General features: G+C 44.1%; 1 protein-coding gene across 1 annotated transcript in view; it reads right to left on the bottom strand.

The window, feature by feature from the left end:
* The window catches only part of FBXL7 (F-box and leucine rich repeat protein 7), a 375,066-nt gene that overhangs the window by 5,270 nt on the left and 352,673 nt on the right, over positions 1 to 17,123 (bottom strand). The window contains exon 3 of the mRNA XM_026506713.4: positions 4,790 to 5,401. Within this exon, the coding sequence (XP_026362498.2) occupies positions 4,790 to 5,401 (612 nt within the window). The remainder of the gene's footprint in view (positions 1 to 4,789; positions 5,402 to 17,123) is intronic.

Genomic DNA, 17,123 nt, shown 5'->3' with positions numbered 1-17,123 from the left:
GATGGCGAGGGTTTCAACATAGGGATTTTGGGGAGACACGAACATTCAGTCCATAACACTACCCTCCTCTTCCCACACATCAGCCAGACCTTTCCCCTCAGGCCAGTGCGTTCATACCAAAAAGTGCCTCCAGCAGATGGCAATTAAGCATAAAGCATGCCCAGCATGCGGGAGGCCCACCCCAGTCAAATGGGGGGGGGGAAGGAGGAGTTTCTCCCTCTATGTAAGTACAAATACATACACTTTCACCTCCTGGCCCTTAAAGCCTCTATAAGCCTCTAGGAAATATTTGTGGACCTTGATCTGGAGCTAATTTTGCCCCACTCAGGATAATCTAAATTCCAACATTTAAATGTCCTCAGGACTTTGGCCATGGCTGATGTAAATTTATACTTCAGTTGTCTGTTTTATACTTAATGAAAATGCCTTTTATTTGTATTGAATGATGAAGTTTACAGAATGCTTTAATGAACATTGACTTACCTGATTTTTAATCCATTTTACTGATAAAGAAATTAATGCTTAGGAAGATTTTTTTTTGTTCTTGAGATCTAGAACCCTTTAATACTCTATCCTTCTTCAGATGACTGGAAGATATCTTCAGCTATCTCTCTAAACACCGTTTCTAGCCATTCTTCCCCTAGGAATGTGTATATCAACGATACATTATATACATTATATGTTATATATACTTATATATGAAACCCTCATTTCAATGTATATTTCAGTTCACTTGCTATTACTACATAAAATATGTACAGCATATTTTTAGTATATAAATATAAAAATATGTCAATATAGAATATAAATAACTGTATATGTATATATATTTCATCCCACTACATAAACTGTATCTGTGTTTTTCATTTTCTCTGTGCTCTTCCCGAGTCCTTCTTGCAGTTCCAAAGCCAGGTGCTTCACCCCGGGCACCTCCGTGCCCTGGCTGCTCCAGCAATATCCAAGGCTCCCAAGGGCGACGTTATAGTGCTAATGGGAACGTTCCTCCCACCTCCTGGCAGGCTGCCCAGGAAACTCTTATAAAATTCAGGTCCTGGGAATAATGAGGTTCAAAAGCCAAGTGCTACCAAGTCAAAGAATTTCAGGAAAGAGCAAAGCATACAATCCAATGCTGGAGAGCAAAGGTGTGACTCGTCGGAGGCTGGCTGTCTGCTCTGCTCTGTGCAATAGCCTTCGTGGTTCTGCAGAAGGTGGTTGGTACCCCTCACCTTTAGCTTTGAAATCTTCCTTTGTTTTGCATTTCCTTTTTTTTAGAGTGACTGTAATCCTGCTTATACTGAATTTCTATGTCCACAGTAGTGGCTGCCCATCTGTGATGCCTGTGAAGGCACTTTGTTTTTCAAGATCAGATGACAAACTTTGTTCTTCAACTCTTAGTTTCGGTTTCTTATTTTTTTTTAATATCTAGTAAAATCTAATGCACTCCAGGAAGGATATTATATTTGATTCAGGGAAACATGTGCCTTGTTTTTGAAACCGAGTCCCCAATTTAATGAAATACCGGTTAAGCTCAGTTTGGTAAAGATGCTATTTTGATCTGCTTGTATTATTTTAGATTAATAATTTTAATTCAATCCTCAGCCTTAATTCTTGCAGATTGGTTAGGTTTGGATTGAAAAGAAAATAAATTGGTCCATGGCTCAGTAGGTAAGATCTGTGGTTATTTCATGCATTCATACATTACAGAGATGCCGGAGAACCTTAGAAATCATCCCATTACACCTTCATTTCTTAAAAATGAGGCAATTCAGACTGAATGAGATTATGAGCGTCATACAGCCAGACTAGGGAAAGTTTTCTAATCCAAGGCTTCAATTAGAGGAGGTAAGAAATGACCAGGATGTAGCATGCAATTGATGAATTGCATGAGAGATTTACTGTAGATGTGTCAGCATGAAGTGAACATTTAGATACTGAGGAATCAGGAGTCTTGGAAGTGGTGAGTATCTATAAGAGGATTCTTGAAAGAGAGAAGCAATTTGGTTACCTAATATGGAGATCAGGCAGTAAGGTGAGAGCATGAGCAAAGATGAGACCCAAGAAAGCATGGGAGCAAAGGAGTTGTGAGGAGTGGCCATAGGGTGGAATGCAGAGTTTCTGAAAGCATTTAATGGGAACTGAGATAGGAATGGTCCATTGGGATCAGATTATCAGGCCTGCCCTAATACTCAGGGTAAGGAGTACGGATATTCCTCAGAGGAAATGAACAAGCTAGGCTGAACATATCTGTGGGGTTTCTTCAATTAATTCCAGATTTGGTCCTGCTTTCACAAAAATGTTCTTCGGTACCACCTCCTCTCATTATTGGAGGACTCCAGGTGTCTGCGTGTAGGAGGACCCTTTGAGGCAATTTCCTTTGCGATATTTACAATATTTTATACTCTGAAAACTGGTCGGCTTTACCATTTTCATTGATGTTTCAAGATATTATTAATTATGATATTTAATTTTATGTGTCAGCTTGAGTCGATGACGAGGTGCCAAGACATTTGGCTACACATTTCTGGGGGTACCTGTGAATCTGTTTCTAGGTAAGATTAACATCTGAATCAGGGACCCAAGAAAGCAGACGGCCCTGCCCAGTGTGGATTGCCATCATGCAGTCAGATGAGGCCTGACTAGACCAAAAGGTGGACGAATGGAGAATTTGTTCTCTGCTTGACTGTTTGCACTGAGGCATCGGTCTTCTCCTGCCTTCGAACTAGTTATAGTAAGTTTCAAAGACTTGCAAAGACAGCTTTCAGGGTGAGCGTACCAGGGACAAGAGAAGCAGTCTCACATCCTCTGGGGGAATTAAGCTCTAGACCAGCGTCGAATCTTCCAAAGTTGAATTTCCTGCCAGTGAGAAGGCCAGCTTGAAAACCAAAGGGGAACCTTGTTTTCCTTGATTCAGAACCTTGATTTCGCCTCTGCCGGCTCTCTGGCTTCTCCCAGTATCAACCTAACGTTCCCGGATTCCCTCAGAACCATTTGGAAACCCCCCCCCCCCCCCCCAGCTGGAATCCTGTGCTCTTAACTCAGTGAGTTAGCGATTCCCTTGCGTACACAGTGTCTACACAGATCACTGCGGGTCACTGAGAGGCGTGTGAGAAAACCACAAATACATGAGGCTCTGCAGATTAGGGGGATATAGACGAAGGGCATCAGGCTTACAGAATGGTTCGTCAAAGGGGCCTAGTTCCATCCATGCACTCAGGCTAGAGGCCCAGGAATTTCCATTCCCAAGGTGGTTTCTACTTTTCTGAATTTCCAAAGGACTCCAACAGAACGGGCGCGGTACTTGCACCCTGTACTGACGGTGCTCAGGGGGCTCCTGTAACAAAGATGGGGACTCCAAGAACCAGTCATTCTCTCATCTGATTTTCGAAAAGACAAGGAAATGAGGTGTCTAAAGGCCCACGATGCTCAGAATCTTAGAATGTTAAGCCAATTCCTTGCTTTTTTTTTTTTTTTAACTGAAGAGGAAACACATCTAGAGAAAGCTGTGAACTGTCCCAAATCACAGAGTTTTGAAACTAGTCCCCACCACATCACAATGCGTTCTGTTTCCAGAATTCCTTGGAGGAAAAATGTAAGAAAACCTCTTTGTTTCCTGCCTCTTTATGCCAGCAGCTGCTCAGGACTAACTGAACGTACGGTTACTATGGTTTTGTCCTGAAGCCAGCTGAGGGGGCGCAGGGGGAGAAACGAGTTGCTTTCCAGCAAGGGAAAGAATCTGTGAAAAATAATTGACTGTCATCTGAAATATTTTCAGATGTCGGCTTTTGAAAGAGAGAGCGAGCTCAGAGAGCGGACTTCGACTTCGGATTTTGTGGGAGGGTATCATTTACCTCAGACGCTTGTAAATCCCAAATTCTGTTTATTCGCCCGTCACAGTGGTTTTTACTTCTTGACCCCTCCCTGACCATCCCTGAGGCTGCGGCTCATGCTGTTCATTTCTTTAACTCCCTGATGCATCTCACACATTTCGGCCTCTCAAATGTTGGTCTTTTGACTGGGCAGTGGAGGAGATAAAGAAAGGCTGCTAGCCTGGCTGGGTCCATGTCTGGCGCCAAAGTATGAGTCTGGGTTTTGATTCTTCCTGCCTGAGAGAGGTTTTCAAGCAAAGCAGCCATGCTGGGATGTCCTTCAATTTTAAAAAGATCGAAAGGCTCCACTTGATGGGCCTTAACCCTGCACGATGTAATAGAGAATTTTGCTTAAAAAAAAAAAAAATCCAAAATCAACCCAAGGGTGAGGAGAGTGGGGGTGAAACAGAAGGAGACACTTGGCCACGATGGATTTTCCCCAGGGTCTGCAAAATGACAAGCAATCGTGAGCAGGGCCCAAAACATAGGATCAGCTTAGACACAGCTCTGGCTTCCACGAAACAATAACCAACGGACCTAAAGGGCCGCGTCTAAACCACCTGTGTTTGGGTTAGATATTTGGTTCCCATTCTCTGTGGCTGCTGTGAAATTCAGTGACAGCCATGGGGAGGAAGGACGGGTTTAAAAGTCACACGACCTTACCTGCCAGACAAAAGGTGACTCGAGTGCCTTTAAGAAGTTGGCCTTGTGTGATGGAAGGGACACCTCTGGCCTCTGGGGTCGTGATTACATAGAGACAGCCTCTCTCTGGAAGAGTCAGCGTCCTTACCACCCACCCTCCATCTCTAACGCTATCAAGGAGGGGGAGGGGACCTGCTCCAGGTGGCGATGTCCTCTACTGCTTTGGGAGGGTGCCCTGGAGGGCCCCTCGGATTGGGGGGGGGGGATCAGCTGCCATTTACCTGACACGTCCAGGTGCTCCAGGTTGGGGCAGAGGGACACCACGTCGAAGACCGCCTCGTTGGAGATATTGTAACAGCCGGAAACCTCCAGTCGCCGCAGTTCGGGGCAGCACTGGGCAATGGTGTAAAGCCCTCGGTCCGTGAGCCGCCTGCAGCCGCTGACAGTGACGGTTTCCAGCATGAGACACACGTTGGGTGTGTCCTGGCAGAGTCTGCGGGTCAGCACCTTGAGGGCGCGGTCCACGTGGATGGTCTCGCCCGTCAGGCGGATAGTCCTCCAGAGCCGCGGGTCCCAGGCCAGGTTGTACCAGCGGCGGCACACGCGCGCGCAGCGGCACAGCTGGTTGGTGGGCAGGAAGGAGAAGATCTGCACCATGCACTGGTCCGGCAGGCGCTCGATGCTGGCCTGCTCCTTCTGCGGGCGGGAGGCGAGCCGGATGAGCGGGTGGGTGAGGCGGGTCGGGGGCGGGGAGTGGACCATGGCCACCGTCTCCCCGGTGATGGAGGACGAGGAGGTGGACGAGCCCCTTCCATTCTGAAATCCGGGCAGGTTCGGGGGACATATCAGCGCGGGGCTGGGCGTGCTCAGTGTGCGCATGCTCAGGTCGGAGTCTGGCAAAGGACAGAGAGCAAAGGGTTAAAAGGAGCCCAGGGAAGGGGCCAACGAGGGACGCGCAGTCCACGGATATCCCTCCTGGACAGACCCCCGGCTGAATCCGTCACCGGAAGCAGAAGCACAGGCGAATGTCACCCACTCCAGAAAGAGGCCTCTCTGCAGGAGGGGTGGGCAACCTCGTCTGTGAAGGGCCAGATACGTAATGTTTGAGGCAGCGCAGGCCACATGGGCCCCGTCTCCGGGGCCACTGGTCCACCCTGCCATCGTAGAGCAAAAGCTGCCACAAACAATACGTAAACAACCAGGGGCGGCTGTTCCCATAAAACTTGTTTTACAAAACAGACCAGCTGGATTTGACCTGCGGGCCGTAGCTGGCTGCCTTCTGATCTCCATTAACAGTGGTCATCTAAAGGGCACAGCCTCAAAGCTTCATTGTGTCTATTCTGGGAAGAAATCTCACATATTGTGAACACACACTCTTTCCCTTTTCTAATTACAATTTGGTTAGACAGGTAATCACCTTCCATTTACCAGTGAAGGGATGAGTTTCAGAAGAGAGGAAGACTGGCAGAGGGCCATAGAGAGCATTTGCTGTCTTTGCCCTGGCCTGCCCCCTAGTGTCCAGTCCCCCATCTTTTGATAACCGTACCCCAAACTCCGACTGCAGTCTGGGGTGTGCGGAGCCACCCCACTTCCACCAGTACACCCGGCACTTCAGAGGTGTTTCCAGGCCTTGACTATCGGTGGTAATATATATTTTTCTTCCTTATTAACAACTCTGCCTTTTGTATTTGAATGACGTGACTCGTATTCTATTCCTTGAAACCAGAAAGACCACTTAGTGAGGATACAAGTGGTTTTTCAGTTTTGGAGGGATTAAGAATTCTTTAGAATACCACTTTAAGAAGTCTGCTCGTTTCATACCCCTCATCTTTTTTTTTTTTTTTAAAGATTTTATTTATTTATTTAGTTGACAGAGATAGAGACAGCCAGCGAGAGAGGGAACACAAGCAGGGGGAGTGGAAGAGGAAGAAGCAGGCTCCTAGTGGAGGAGCCTGATGTGGGGCTCGATCCCATAACGCCGGGATCACGCCCTGAGCCGAAGGCAGACGCCCAACCGCTGTGCCACCCAGGCGCCCCCATACCCCTCATCTTGATATCGATATGAAATAATCTATTTTCTATACAAATATATTTATTTATTGTATACTCTACATATATAGATGGATAGATTTAAGATGATATTTTTCTCTCTAAATATGTTTGTATTTTTCACACACACACACACACACACACACACACACACACACACACAGTGAGAGAAAGAGAGAGAAAGAGAGAGAAGGAATTTATCCCCCAAACACAAGTTTCTTAATCTGTGAAAAAAAGAAAAAAGTGAGCTGGGCTAGGTGATTTCTAAGTCATTTCCAGCTCTTATTACAGCTCTAAAGTCTTAAACAAAAATTCTATCCTTGTGTGCTTTTCCACATTTCATACTTTGGGAATTTTCAAACGTTCATTTTTTTTTTCAAAGAACTTCTGGTAATAACATACGACACAAGAACTTCCGACACTGGGGTCTCCATGATGAGTGTCCATTTGTAGTTTTCCTCCTGGTGTACTTGTTCTACTCTTAAAATATTTTCTTTCAATTTACTTCTTTATAACCTAACACTGAAAATGTCCTACACATGTCTATGACTTTGCTCCTGGATCATCCTTGAATTACTGTTTCCCCCCCGCCCCTCACATTGTCCGCCCCTTGAAATATAAACGCTACATGCAAATGCCACCTCCTCTAAGAATATTTTCTTAATGTCTTTGAGATATAATTAATGCCTTCCCTATTGAAATCCCCGTTCTTTGTTATTAGGCAATTGTGAATTTATCTTTCCCGAATGTGCCTGACAGTATTATTTTTCTCAATTTTGCATCTCTCCCTATATCCACGTATCTTTGTCAGGTGACTCTGCAGTCCCTCCGAGGGACAGTAGATTTGCTCCATCCACTGATGTTGGGCTTGGCTACGTGACTTGCTTGGGCCAGTGAATATTAGGCTGCGTGATGTGCCCAGTGAGAACATGCCTGGCTAGTCCACTGATCTTAGGGTGCTGCGAGGCCCATGGGGAATACAGAACTGGCTGAAACCTGCAGCTCAGAGCCAAGCTCAGCCAAGCCCAGCGTGGGGTGGAGGTGGGGTGTCACCCGATGCCCAGGTGAACCACAGATGTGTGAGCTAGAACTCTGAGCTTGGGGTGATTTTTTACACAGCATTACTGGGCAACAGATGACAGATACACCTTCATTACACTAACAACTCCTTTGAGACGAGGATTAAATCCTTTTCTTATTTGTGTCCTGGCAGCACCTGACACGGTTTACGGTACGCGGTAGGGGCATGTGAATTTCTTGAATTGTAAAGAAATACTTATAATGTTTAAAAAACAATTATTTCTAGCTTGGCATGTACTTCTCCATCCCAAAGGGTATACGCACTATGTTTTAAATCATTCCTAAGAAAAGAAATGTGTACATCTCTCTTTTGTAATCAGCTAAAATAAATAGTAAATCTTAAAGGAAAATATTACATGTAAACCAATCAGGGATTTCAAAACTGCCATCCAAGCTACTGTGGTAGTAACCTTCATCATGATGGGAACTCTGAGAATTGCCTCCGAAGTGAGCATTTTTCTTAGGCAGGTGAAGAGCTCATTTAGGGCCAGGAGGGGAAGGCAATCTCAGGCTTTCGGCTCTGACATTTTCCTGGTTGTGAGGGCTCTGGAATCTCTCTCCTGTCTGCCTACGTTCTATTCATCTTGAAGGAGAAGACACTTCACGGTGCTCTGCGGAGACCCGCACATCTTGAGTTATGCCCCTGTGGGATGAAGAGGCTTGTGGTTGGGAATCAGGATTCCTAAACTTGCATCTATAACTGATTCACTTTTCTTCGCTCTTTCAAGCTCCCTGCACTGAGGGAGAGAACGGGACCGCATCCAGATTGACCAGAACTGCTGTGCTGTTAGTAACACATTCCGCTTTTTTCTTTGCCAACACTCATACCCGAGTGGTAACGGAATTCACACTCAGAGAGAGATGGCAGCCTCGCACATCTGTGGGGAACATTCTGTCCTGGAGAGGATTCAGGAGCTAGTCATAGCTCTTCCCTGCCTTTTCTAGAGCTTAGCAGCACAGTTCTCCGGAGTGATTCCTGATTGTGCGGCCCTGTTCACTCACATGAGGAGACAAGCAGGGGAGCCTGGGGATTTCCACCAGGAGAGCTGGATGTCTCTTTTGCCAGAATGTACACTAGGGATCTCTGGATCCTTCCTAGTTATGCAGGTCAAGAACCCTCAGAGACTTTCTGAAACGGTATGATTTGTCATGATTGGATAAATAGCACCTGATGATTAAATTAGTAATAAAGAGCAACGAGTAATGCGATGGTCTAAATGTTTGTATCCCTCTCAAGTTCATGTGGAAATCCCAACCCCCAAGATCATAGTATGAGGAGGTGAGGCCTTTGGGAGGTGATTAGGTCATGAGAGTAGAACCCTCATAAATGGGATTACTGCCCTTATAAGACAATCCTGAGAGCTGTTGGATGCATTAGTATTTTACAATTGTTTTATCTTCTTGTTAGATTGTCTCCTTCATTATTAAGGTGTCCTTCTTTGTCTCTTGTTACACTCTTTGTTTTAAAGTCTATTTTGTCCAATGTAAGTATTGCTATCTCTGCTTTCTTTTCACATCCGTTTGCATGATAAATGTTTCCCCATCCGCTCACTTTCAATCTGCATGTGTCTAGGTGTGAAATGAGTCTCTCGCAGGCAGCATATGGATGGGTCTTGTTTTGTTCTGTTTTGTTTTTAAATCCATTCTGACGCCCTATATCTTTTGTTTGGAGTTTAGTCCATTTACATTTAAAGTACTTGCTGATAGATTTGTATTTATCGCCATTTGGTACTTGTTTGTGGTTGTTTCTGTAGTTCTCGGATTCTTCTCTTGCTCTCTTTTGTGGCTTGCTGCCTTTCTTTAGTGATCGACTCGGATTCCTTTATTTTTTGCATATCTATTACTGGTTTTTGATTTGTGGTTACCATTAGGTTTGTATATGACATCTCCTGCACATAGCGGTCTATATTAAGTTGATGGCCACTTACGTTTGAACCCATTCTTTATTCCTCCCCACCCATATGAGGTAGATGGGATCATATCTTATATCCTTTTATTCTGTGGATCTCTTGACTGATTTTTACAGATATACTTGTTTTTACTGCTTTTGTGGGTTTCCTACTTTTCTTACTCTTACTTATGGTCTTTGCTTTTCACTCAAAGAGTCTCTCCTTTAGCCTTTATTGTAGGGCTGGTTTAACGGTCATGAACTCTTTTAGCGTTTGTTTTTCAGAGAAACTATCTCTCCTATTCTGAATGATAGGCTTGCTGGATAGAGCATTCTTGGCTACAAATTTTTTTCCTTTTAGCATTTTGAATATATCATGCAACTCCTTTCTGGCCTGCAAAGTTTCTGCTGAGAAACCCACTCATAGCCTTATGGGGTTTTCCTTGTTTGTAACTATTTTCTTTTCTTTTGCAGCTTTTAAAATTCTCCCTGTATCACTGCTTTTTGCCATTTTAATTATATGTGTCTTGGGATGGACCTCCTTGGGTTGATTTTGCTAGGGGGTTTCTGTGTCTCCTGGGTCTGGATATCTGTTTCCTTCCCCATATTAGAGAAGTTTTCAGCTATATTTCTTTAAGTAAATTTTCTGCCCCCTTTTTTCTCTTCCTCTGGGATCCTTATAATGTGAATGTTATTATGCTTGAGGGAGTTGCTAAGTTCCCTAGGTCTGTTCTCATCTTGTATACTTTTTCTTCTCTCACCTGCTCAGCTTAATTACTTTTCATTATTCTGTCTTCCAGGTCACTAATTCATTCGTCTTCTTCTGGTCTCCTATTTATTCCATCAAGTGTATTTTTAATTTCATTATTGTGTTCTTCATCTCTGATTGGTTCTTTTTTTATCTCTTTGTTAAGGATCTCACTGATGTCCTCCACTCTTTTCTCAAGTATCTTTATGATCATTACTTTAAATTCTCTATCAAGCACATTACTTATCACCGTTTTGCTTAGGTCTCTTGCTGTGGTTTTATCCTGTTCTTTTATTTGGGACAGCCTCCTCCATCTCCTGATTTTGTCTAACTCTCTATGTCTGTTTCTTTGTGTTAAAAAGTCAGCTATATCTCCTGCTGTTGAAAGTAGTGGCCTTATGAAGAAGAGATCCTGGAGTGCCCAGCCATGCAGCGTCCTCTGTTCACCACAACCTGGTGCTTCAGCAGCTGTCCCCTATGTGTGTCGTGTGTGCTCGGCTGTTGTATCCTGGCTGCTTTTTCCTTAGGTCCAGTAGTCCACAGAGGATCTCTTTTCCTGTTGTGGGCAGGGTTTGGTCCCTGGCCAGGGTGGGGAGTGCAGTTTTAAAAAGGTGCATGCCAGTCCGCCAGGGAAATGAGACCCATGGCCACTGGGACTCAGGCTTGGCAAATCATACCAGTCAAGAGACACAACGTTGGCAAGGTTGTGCCGGTCTTCTGGGAGAGGGGGCCCACAGCTCCAGGACTGAGGCAAGCAAGACTGGAAAGGGTAGATCCAAGGAAGCACTGTGGAGAGGGGCTTCGCGTAAACAAGTTAGGTAGTGAATGTCAGTGCCGCTGGTTCCCACAGGTGGCTGTGTGTTTATGCTGGGGGGGGGGGCAGAGGAGGGAAATGGCACCTGCCAGCTCCTTTGGTCCTGGAGAACTCCCTCAGTGGTCCCTGCCCCTCCAGGATATGCTCCAAAATGAGTAAACTACTTTCCTTCCTGTATGTCCCAGGCTTTATGCAAACTGCTGCTTCTACCCGGTACTTCTGTGGGCTGTTTGTCATGCTGTCTCTTTAAGGATGGGGACTCAGCTTCCGCTTGCCTTCCAGGCTCTCCCAGAACGGAGCCTGCTGATATTTAAAATTCCAGGCATGAAGTCCTGCTGGTCGTAAGAACTCACGAAATTCAAAATTCGGGCTCCTCTTGCTTTCAAAGCCAATGTTATGGGGATTTGTCTTCCCCCATGACACTCTGTTTCTCTCCCTTCTCTGCACCCGTGACTCCCTCCCCCCAACAGATGGTGTGGTCCCTTTTGCTCCCCACAGCCTCTCTGACTGCAACTCTGCCCTTCCTACCCTCTCCAGTGTGTCCTCTTCGCTACCTCCAGTTCTGCAGTTCGTTCTGCTGGTCTTCAAGTCATTTTCTGGGTTTCTTACACTGATGTGAGAGCTAGCTAGTTGTATCTGTGCGACAAGGTGAGCATAGGGTCCTCCTACTCTGCCATCTTCCCAACCTCCTCCAAGGCAAGTAGCTTTTTCAACTTACCAAGACGACTGTTTTCCCTGCAGACATTCTTTGGACACACTTTTTTCAAAAATAAATACATAAATTGATAATGAAATCTGTTAAAGGTGGACTCAGTGAATTAATCTGTGGTAGGGTGGAAGGCTGAATGGAGGGAAGGGCAGACAGACATAGCTATAAGAGGAAAAATTATAAAATCTGCAAAAAGGACATGTCTGGTTAATTTCAGATGTAAGAATTAGAGAAGCGGTTGTCCATTATGAATAGGTAAGACTACTAAAGATGGAAAAGAACATATGTAAGTGTCATGAAGGCAGAATGGGAGAATTTAAAGAAATGAGCATGTGTTTTTGCAATGAGATGTGTATTTTGTAACCTGTGTCTCTTAATGACATTGGGAAGGTGGATCTATCCAAAAGACTGAAATAAATAAAAAACACACAGCACCGACGTCTACTGGAAGATATACAGAATGGACCACAAGGAGTACACAGGGACAGACGTTGGGTCCTAAAATTCAGTAGGTTGGGCTGCTGCACATTCTAGGATTACAGATTTATAGGCAGAAAAGAAAGTGATGATTCATTCTTTCATTGGCTCATTTAACACACACTATTACTGCTGGTTAAGTGCCCAGTGGGGTCTAGGAAGGGAGGAGCTTTTGCATTTGACTAGATTATAAAGCAAATGTTCCTAGCCCACCTCCTTTCTATACCACAGTCCCATTAAATTACCTCTGCAGCAAAGAATCTGACCTCTCCAATTTCTTTTTTTTTTTTTTTTTAAGATTTTATTTATTTATTTGACAGAGACAGAGACAGCCAGTGAGAGAGGGAACACAAGCAGGGGGAGTGGGAGAGGAAGAAGCAGGCTCCCAGCAGAGGAGCCTGATGTGGGGCTCGATCACGCCCTGAGCCGAAGGCAGACGCTTAACCACTGTGCCACCCAGGTGCCCCTCTCCAATTTCTTATATCCTTTAGGGAGAGGGAAAATGATTCTTGAGAGTGTGCTCAAATCACACAAAGCCCAGGATGGTAAGGGATAGAAAAGTTAGTCTGTCCGGAGCAAAAGTCAGTTTTCGGAAGTCCAAGGTAAAAACAATGACACAGAATCTCCCAGTGGTGGAAAACATTTGAATTAAGCAATATTTTTGGTAAGCTTTTGGATTTTCTCAAAATGGTGTAAATTTTGTTTGCTACAATGGAGATCCTGAGGCAAATAAATAATCACACCATTTTATACTGATATTTTCATCTGTTGACTAAATTAAGAGATGGTGGATGCCTTAAAATTTCAGCACTGTGGCTCCATTAATAATTTAAAACATTTCCAAATATGTAATTTATGTGAGAATAATAAGTTTAATGTTCTTAGGTTACTTTAAATATGTAAAGGATACCAAAAAGTATAGCTGGGAGGGGGGAACAAAAACCCAATAAACTTGTTTTCTCATGGTTTCAAAAGTCCTGGAAATTTTACATCTTTAGTAATTATAGTACATTACCAAAAAAATTCAAGGCATCTCAGACACCCATGCTTATTAGACACATTTTCTTCCAACTAGATAGCTGCCTGTTTTGCACAAGTTTTTATTTTCAAACCACTGCTGTTTACACTCTAGGAAGTCATATTTACATTATATTGGCCTTTCAAAGTCAAAATTTACAAAGCTACTCTGAATTTTCCCTCTCTGATTACCAAAACTTTTCTGCAAGATGCTTTCCATTATAAATTGTCTTTCTACTCAAGAACTCTTGCCATAAAAAGCAAGGTTTCTTTTCTTAGCTTAAACTCAAGCTTAAAAAAATAGATCTATAAAACCTCGCCAGTGGAAAAAAAATACAATCTGAGGGATCTTTTTTCTTCTTGTTTTATTTCAAAATATTTTCTTTTAATGTGGTTCACATAATATACACACCCTAGTACTTAGTTAAGGTATTGGTTGTATAAAGTGGAAATTTATAGAGACAACGTTGATCTTGCATTCTACCTGGAGAAAGTTACCTCTGGGACCCAAAGATTCTTGCTAGGATTGTCGTCCAGAAGGTGGCACCCCCTCCCCTCCCACCGACCCCCAGATCAGTTTATGGCTAACCCTTCTGTCCAAGAACAAAAACCTGCCTTGTTAGTCACGTGGACCAGCCCCATGCGGATAGAGTTATGGTGATGGATCCTCAAAGTCTTGACCGGGGGTGATGAGGCTCCCCTCCTACAGGGCGTATGGTTTAGTGAAAGGCCCAGCTCCGTATTTATGCTAGAACACCAGTTCCTGGTGCATTCAGTTTTTGACTCTAAACTGAGCTAAGCATGGATTCTGTTTGAGGTTTTTTTTCTCTTTTCTCTCCTTTTTTTTTTTTAAGGGAAGAGTCATACTGCTAAGGAAGCTTTGAAGCCACATTGTTCTCAAAACCATAAACATAATCAGCGAAATGTCCAGAATGGCATCTTTGAATCTACAGTGCAGTTTGATTTTGTCTGCAACACCAGTATGTACAAAGGATGTCTTAGGAAAGTTATGCCAGCACAGGTGGCCTCAGAAACTATGGGACAGGGGCACCTGGGTGGCTCGGTCCTTAAGCGTCTGCCTTCGGCTCAGGGCATGATCCCGGCGTTCCGGGATCGAGCCCCACATCAGGCTCTTCCGCTATGAGCCTGCTTCTTCCTCTCCCACTCCCCCTGCTTGTGTTCCCTCTCTCGCTGGCTGTCTCTATCTCTGTCGAATAAATAAATAAAATCTTTAAAAAAAAAAAAAGAAACTATGGGACAGCCCTGGATTATAATTCATCAGCCTCCTTACGGTTTTATTCTAGGTTGAAATGACAACATCATAGAGCCTTCCTTTTTTCTTATCTGTCAAATAGCAAAAGGTGACCTTATACTACTTATTCTTTAACGGAAAATAGGATGCTTCATCCCTGAGAGGGTACCACTGCCGTTAGACACCATCCTTTTCGAAAGGTGAGGGGATATTCTCCTTATCGTAGGGCGTGTATCGAGAATCTCTTTAAACATTTGTTCATCTTCCTTCTTAATAAAAAGAAAGCAGGTTTCAGATGCAAAATCTTTGACAAGCAGCAGTATTTCATAACATTGATTTAATTACATTTTTTATTGTTCATCATAGTTTAAAAATTATCATCTATTTGTGATGCTGGCCTTTCAAGTATTTGGTTTTTAAACAATAATTTAAAGTCACTTTTGAAGATATTAAGTGAATAGCAGTACAGGTGGTAAGGGGACATCAGCAAACACCACGACAGCATCTGTAATGTCTTGTTTAGGAAACACTGCTAAGGTCCCCAAGAGCATCGAAGGCGGAGGAGCATGCACTCCTGTGCCGCTCTGGTACGCGCCACGTGCACCATCTGAGGCAAGCAGCTGGAGCTACACAAGCCGCCAGCCTCCTCTTTTGTAAACTGGAAGTAATTCCACTCACTTTATAGAGTAATTAGGTGGAGTCTATGAAAACTGGTATTGTTATCAGTAGAGTCATCTTACAAAAATTACACATTCTCTTTTTTTTTTTTTTAAGATTTTATTTATTTATTTGACGGAGAGAGAGAGACAGCCAGCGAGAGAGGGAACACAAGCAGGGGGAGTGGGAGAGGAAGAAGCAGGCTCCCAGCAGAGGAGCCTGATGTGGGGCTCGATCCCAGGACGCCGGGATCACGCCCTGAGCCGAAGGTGGACACTTAATGACTGAGCCACCCAGGTGCCCCCCAAAGCACACATTTTCAATGGAGGACTTCATGGGGACGAAATTCTGGGCCCTCCTGCTATGGAGCTATGTTTTCAGAGGCTTATTATTTTGGATTCTCTGGTATCCATAGTCCCATGTTAATGTTGTTGCTTCCATAAACCTTTGAGATGTGGGGCTGAAAGGGGGGAAAATAAAAATAAAAATCCATGTCTCCAGCATACAATATACTTAACTCTTGCTGAGCAAAATATGGTCATTGCATTTATTGTCAAAGGAATACTGTAATTTTGAAATTCTTTTCTCATAGTTTATTCAGTAAAATCTGTTTCGTATGACATGGTAAACCTGCTGTCCCATTAAAATTTCTCCTCTGGCTTTTGCAATACCATTCTCTCTTCCACTTTTCCTTTCTACTTCTCATGTGCTGTTTGCTCACCCTCTTCTGTGGTTGTACCACGCATATATTGATATTGCTCAAGGGTTTCATTCCTTACTCTTCTCTTTTAGCATCTGGCCTCCCCTGAGTTGGGGGGTGGGAACTCACATGGCTTCAGCAATTGCCCGTCGGCTAATGACTCCCAAAACTCAATTTCCAGTCTAGACCATGCTGTGTGTCTCTTTCAAATATTAAACACATATATCTAAATACCTGCCAGACCAGTGCTACCTAATATGATAGCCCTATCCACATGTGACTACGTAAATTAAATTTGTTAAAATTAAACTAAAAATTCAGCTCCGTGGGTGCACATTTCGGGAGCTCACTAGCAACATGTGGCCAGAGGCTACCGTACTGGACAGCACAGATACAGAACAATCTCACGGTAAGGAGTACCAGTGGAGACGCCGGGGTGGCTCAGTCAGTTAAGCGTCTGCCTTCAGCTCAGCTCATGATCCCAAAGTTGTGGGATCGAGCCCCGCATCGGGCTCCCCGCTCAGCAGGGAGTCTGCTTGTCTCTCTCCCTCTGTCCCTCCCTCCACTCATGCTCTTTCTCTCTCTCAAATAAATAAATAAATAAAATCTTAAAAAAACCAAGAGTGCTAGTGGACAGCACTATCGCTCCTAGCCCATTCCCTGAAAGTGTCCTGGGTATTCCTTCAGTACAACACACACGAGGCTGAACACACTAATGTCTTTTGCAGAGAAGAGCCTTCTTCTCTTATATTCTGTGTTGCTGTTAATGGTACCACTACTTGTCAAGTCAGCCTCCTAAGCTAGAAACTTGGGAATGATCTTGAATCCTACTCATATCTAACCAGTTGATTAACTTATGGAGCTAACAGTCCTTTTTCTCTGTCTCCATGGTTACCACCCCCCTTGAAGTTTTCAACATCTCTGTCTCCTCTCAACAATTCCTTACCTGAGATTCCTGATTCCCCACTGCTCTCATAGCCTCTGCCTTGCATTTCGAGTTAGCCTTCTAAAATATGATTCAACCTCCTGCACCAAAACCTTGAATGATTCATTCCTTCTGTTGTGGGATGAGTTGTGTCCCTGACAAGATATGTTGAACTCCTAATTCCTGGTATGGGTGAATGTGACCTTATTCGGAAGTGGGGTCTTTGAAGATGGACTCAAGTTAAGATGAGGTCATACTCGATTACAGTGGTCCCTAATCCAGTATGATTCAGTGTCTTT

The sequence above is a fragment of the Ursus arctos genome, unplaced genomic scaffold (assembly GCF_023065955.2).
Source record: "Ursus arctos isolate Adak ecotype North America unplaced genomic scaffold, UrsArc2.0 scaffold_15, whole genome shotgun sequence".
Classification (NCBI taxonomy): domain Eukaryota; kingdom Metazoa; phylum Chordata; class Mammalia; order Carnivora; family Ursidae; genus Ursus; species Ursus arctos.
The sequence above is the reverse complement of the archived record's forward strand: the minus strand, read 5'-3'. Positions and strand labels throughout refer to the sequence as shown.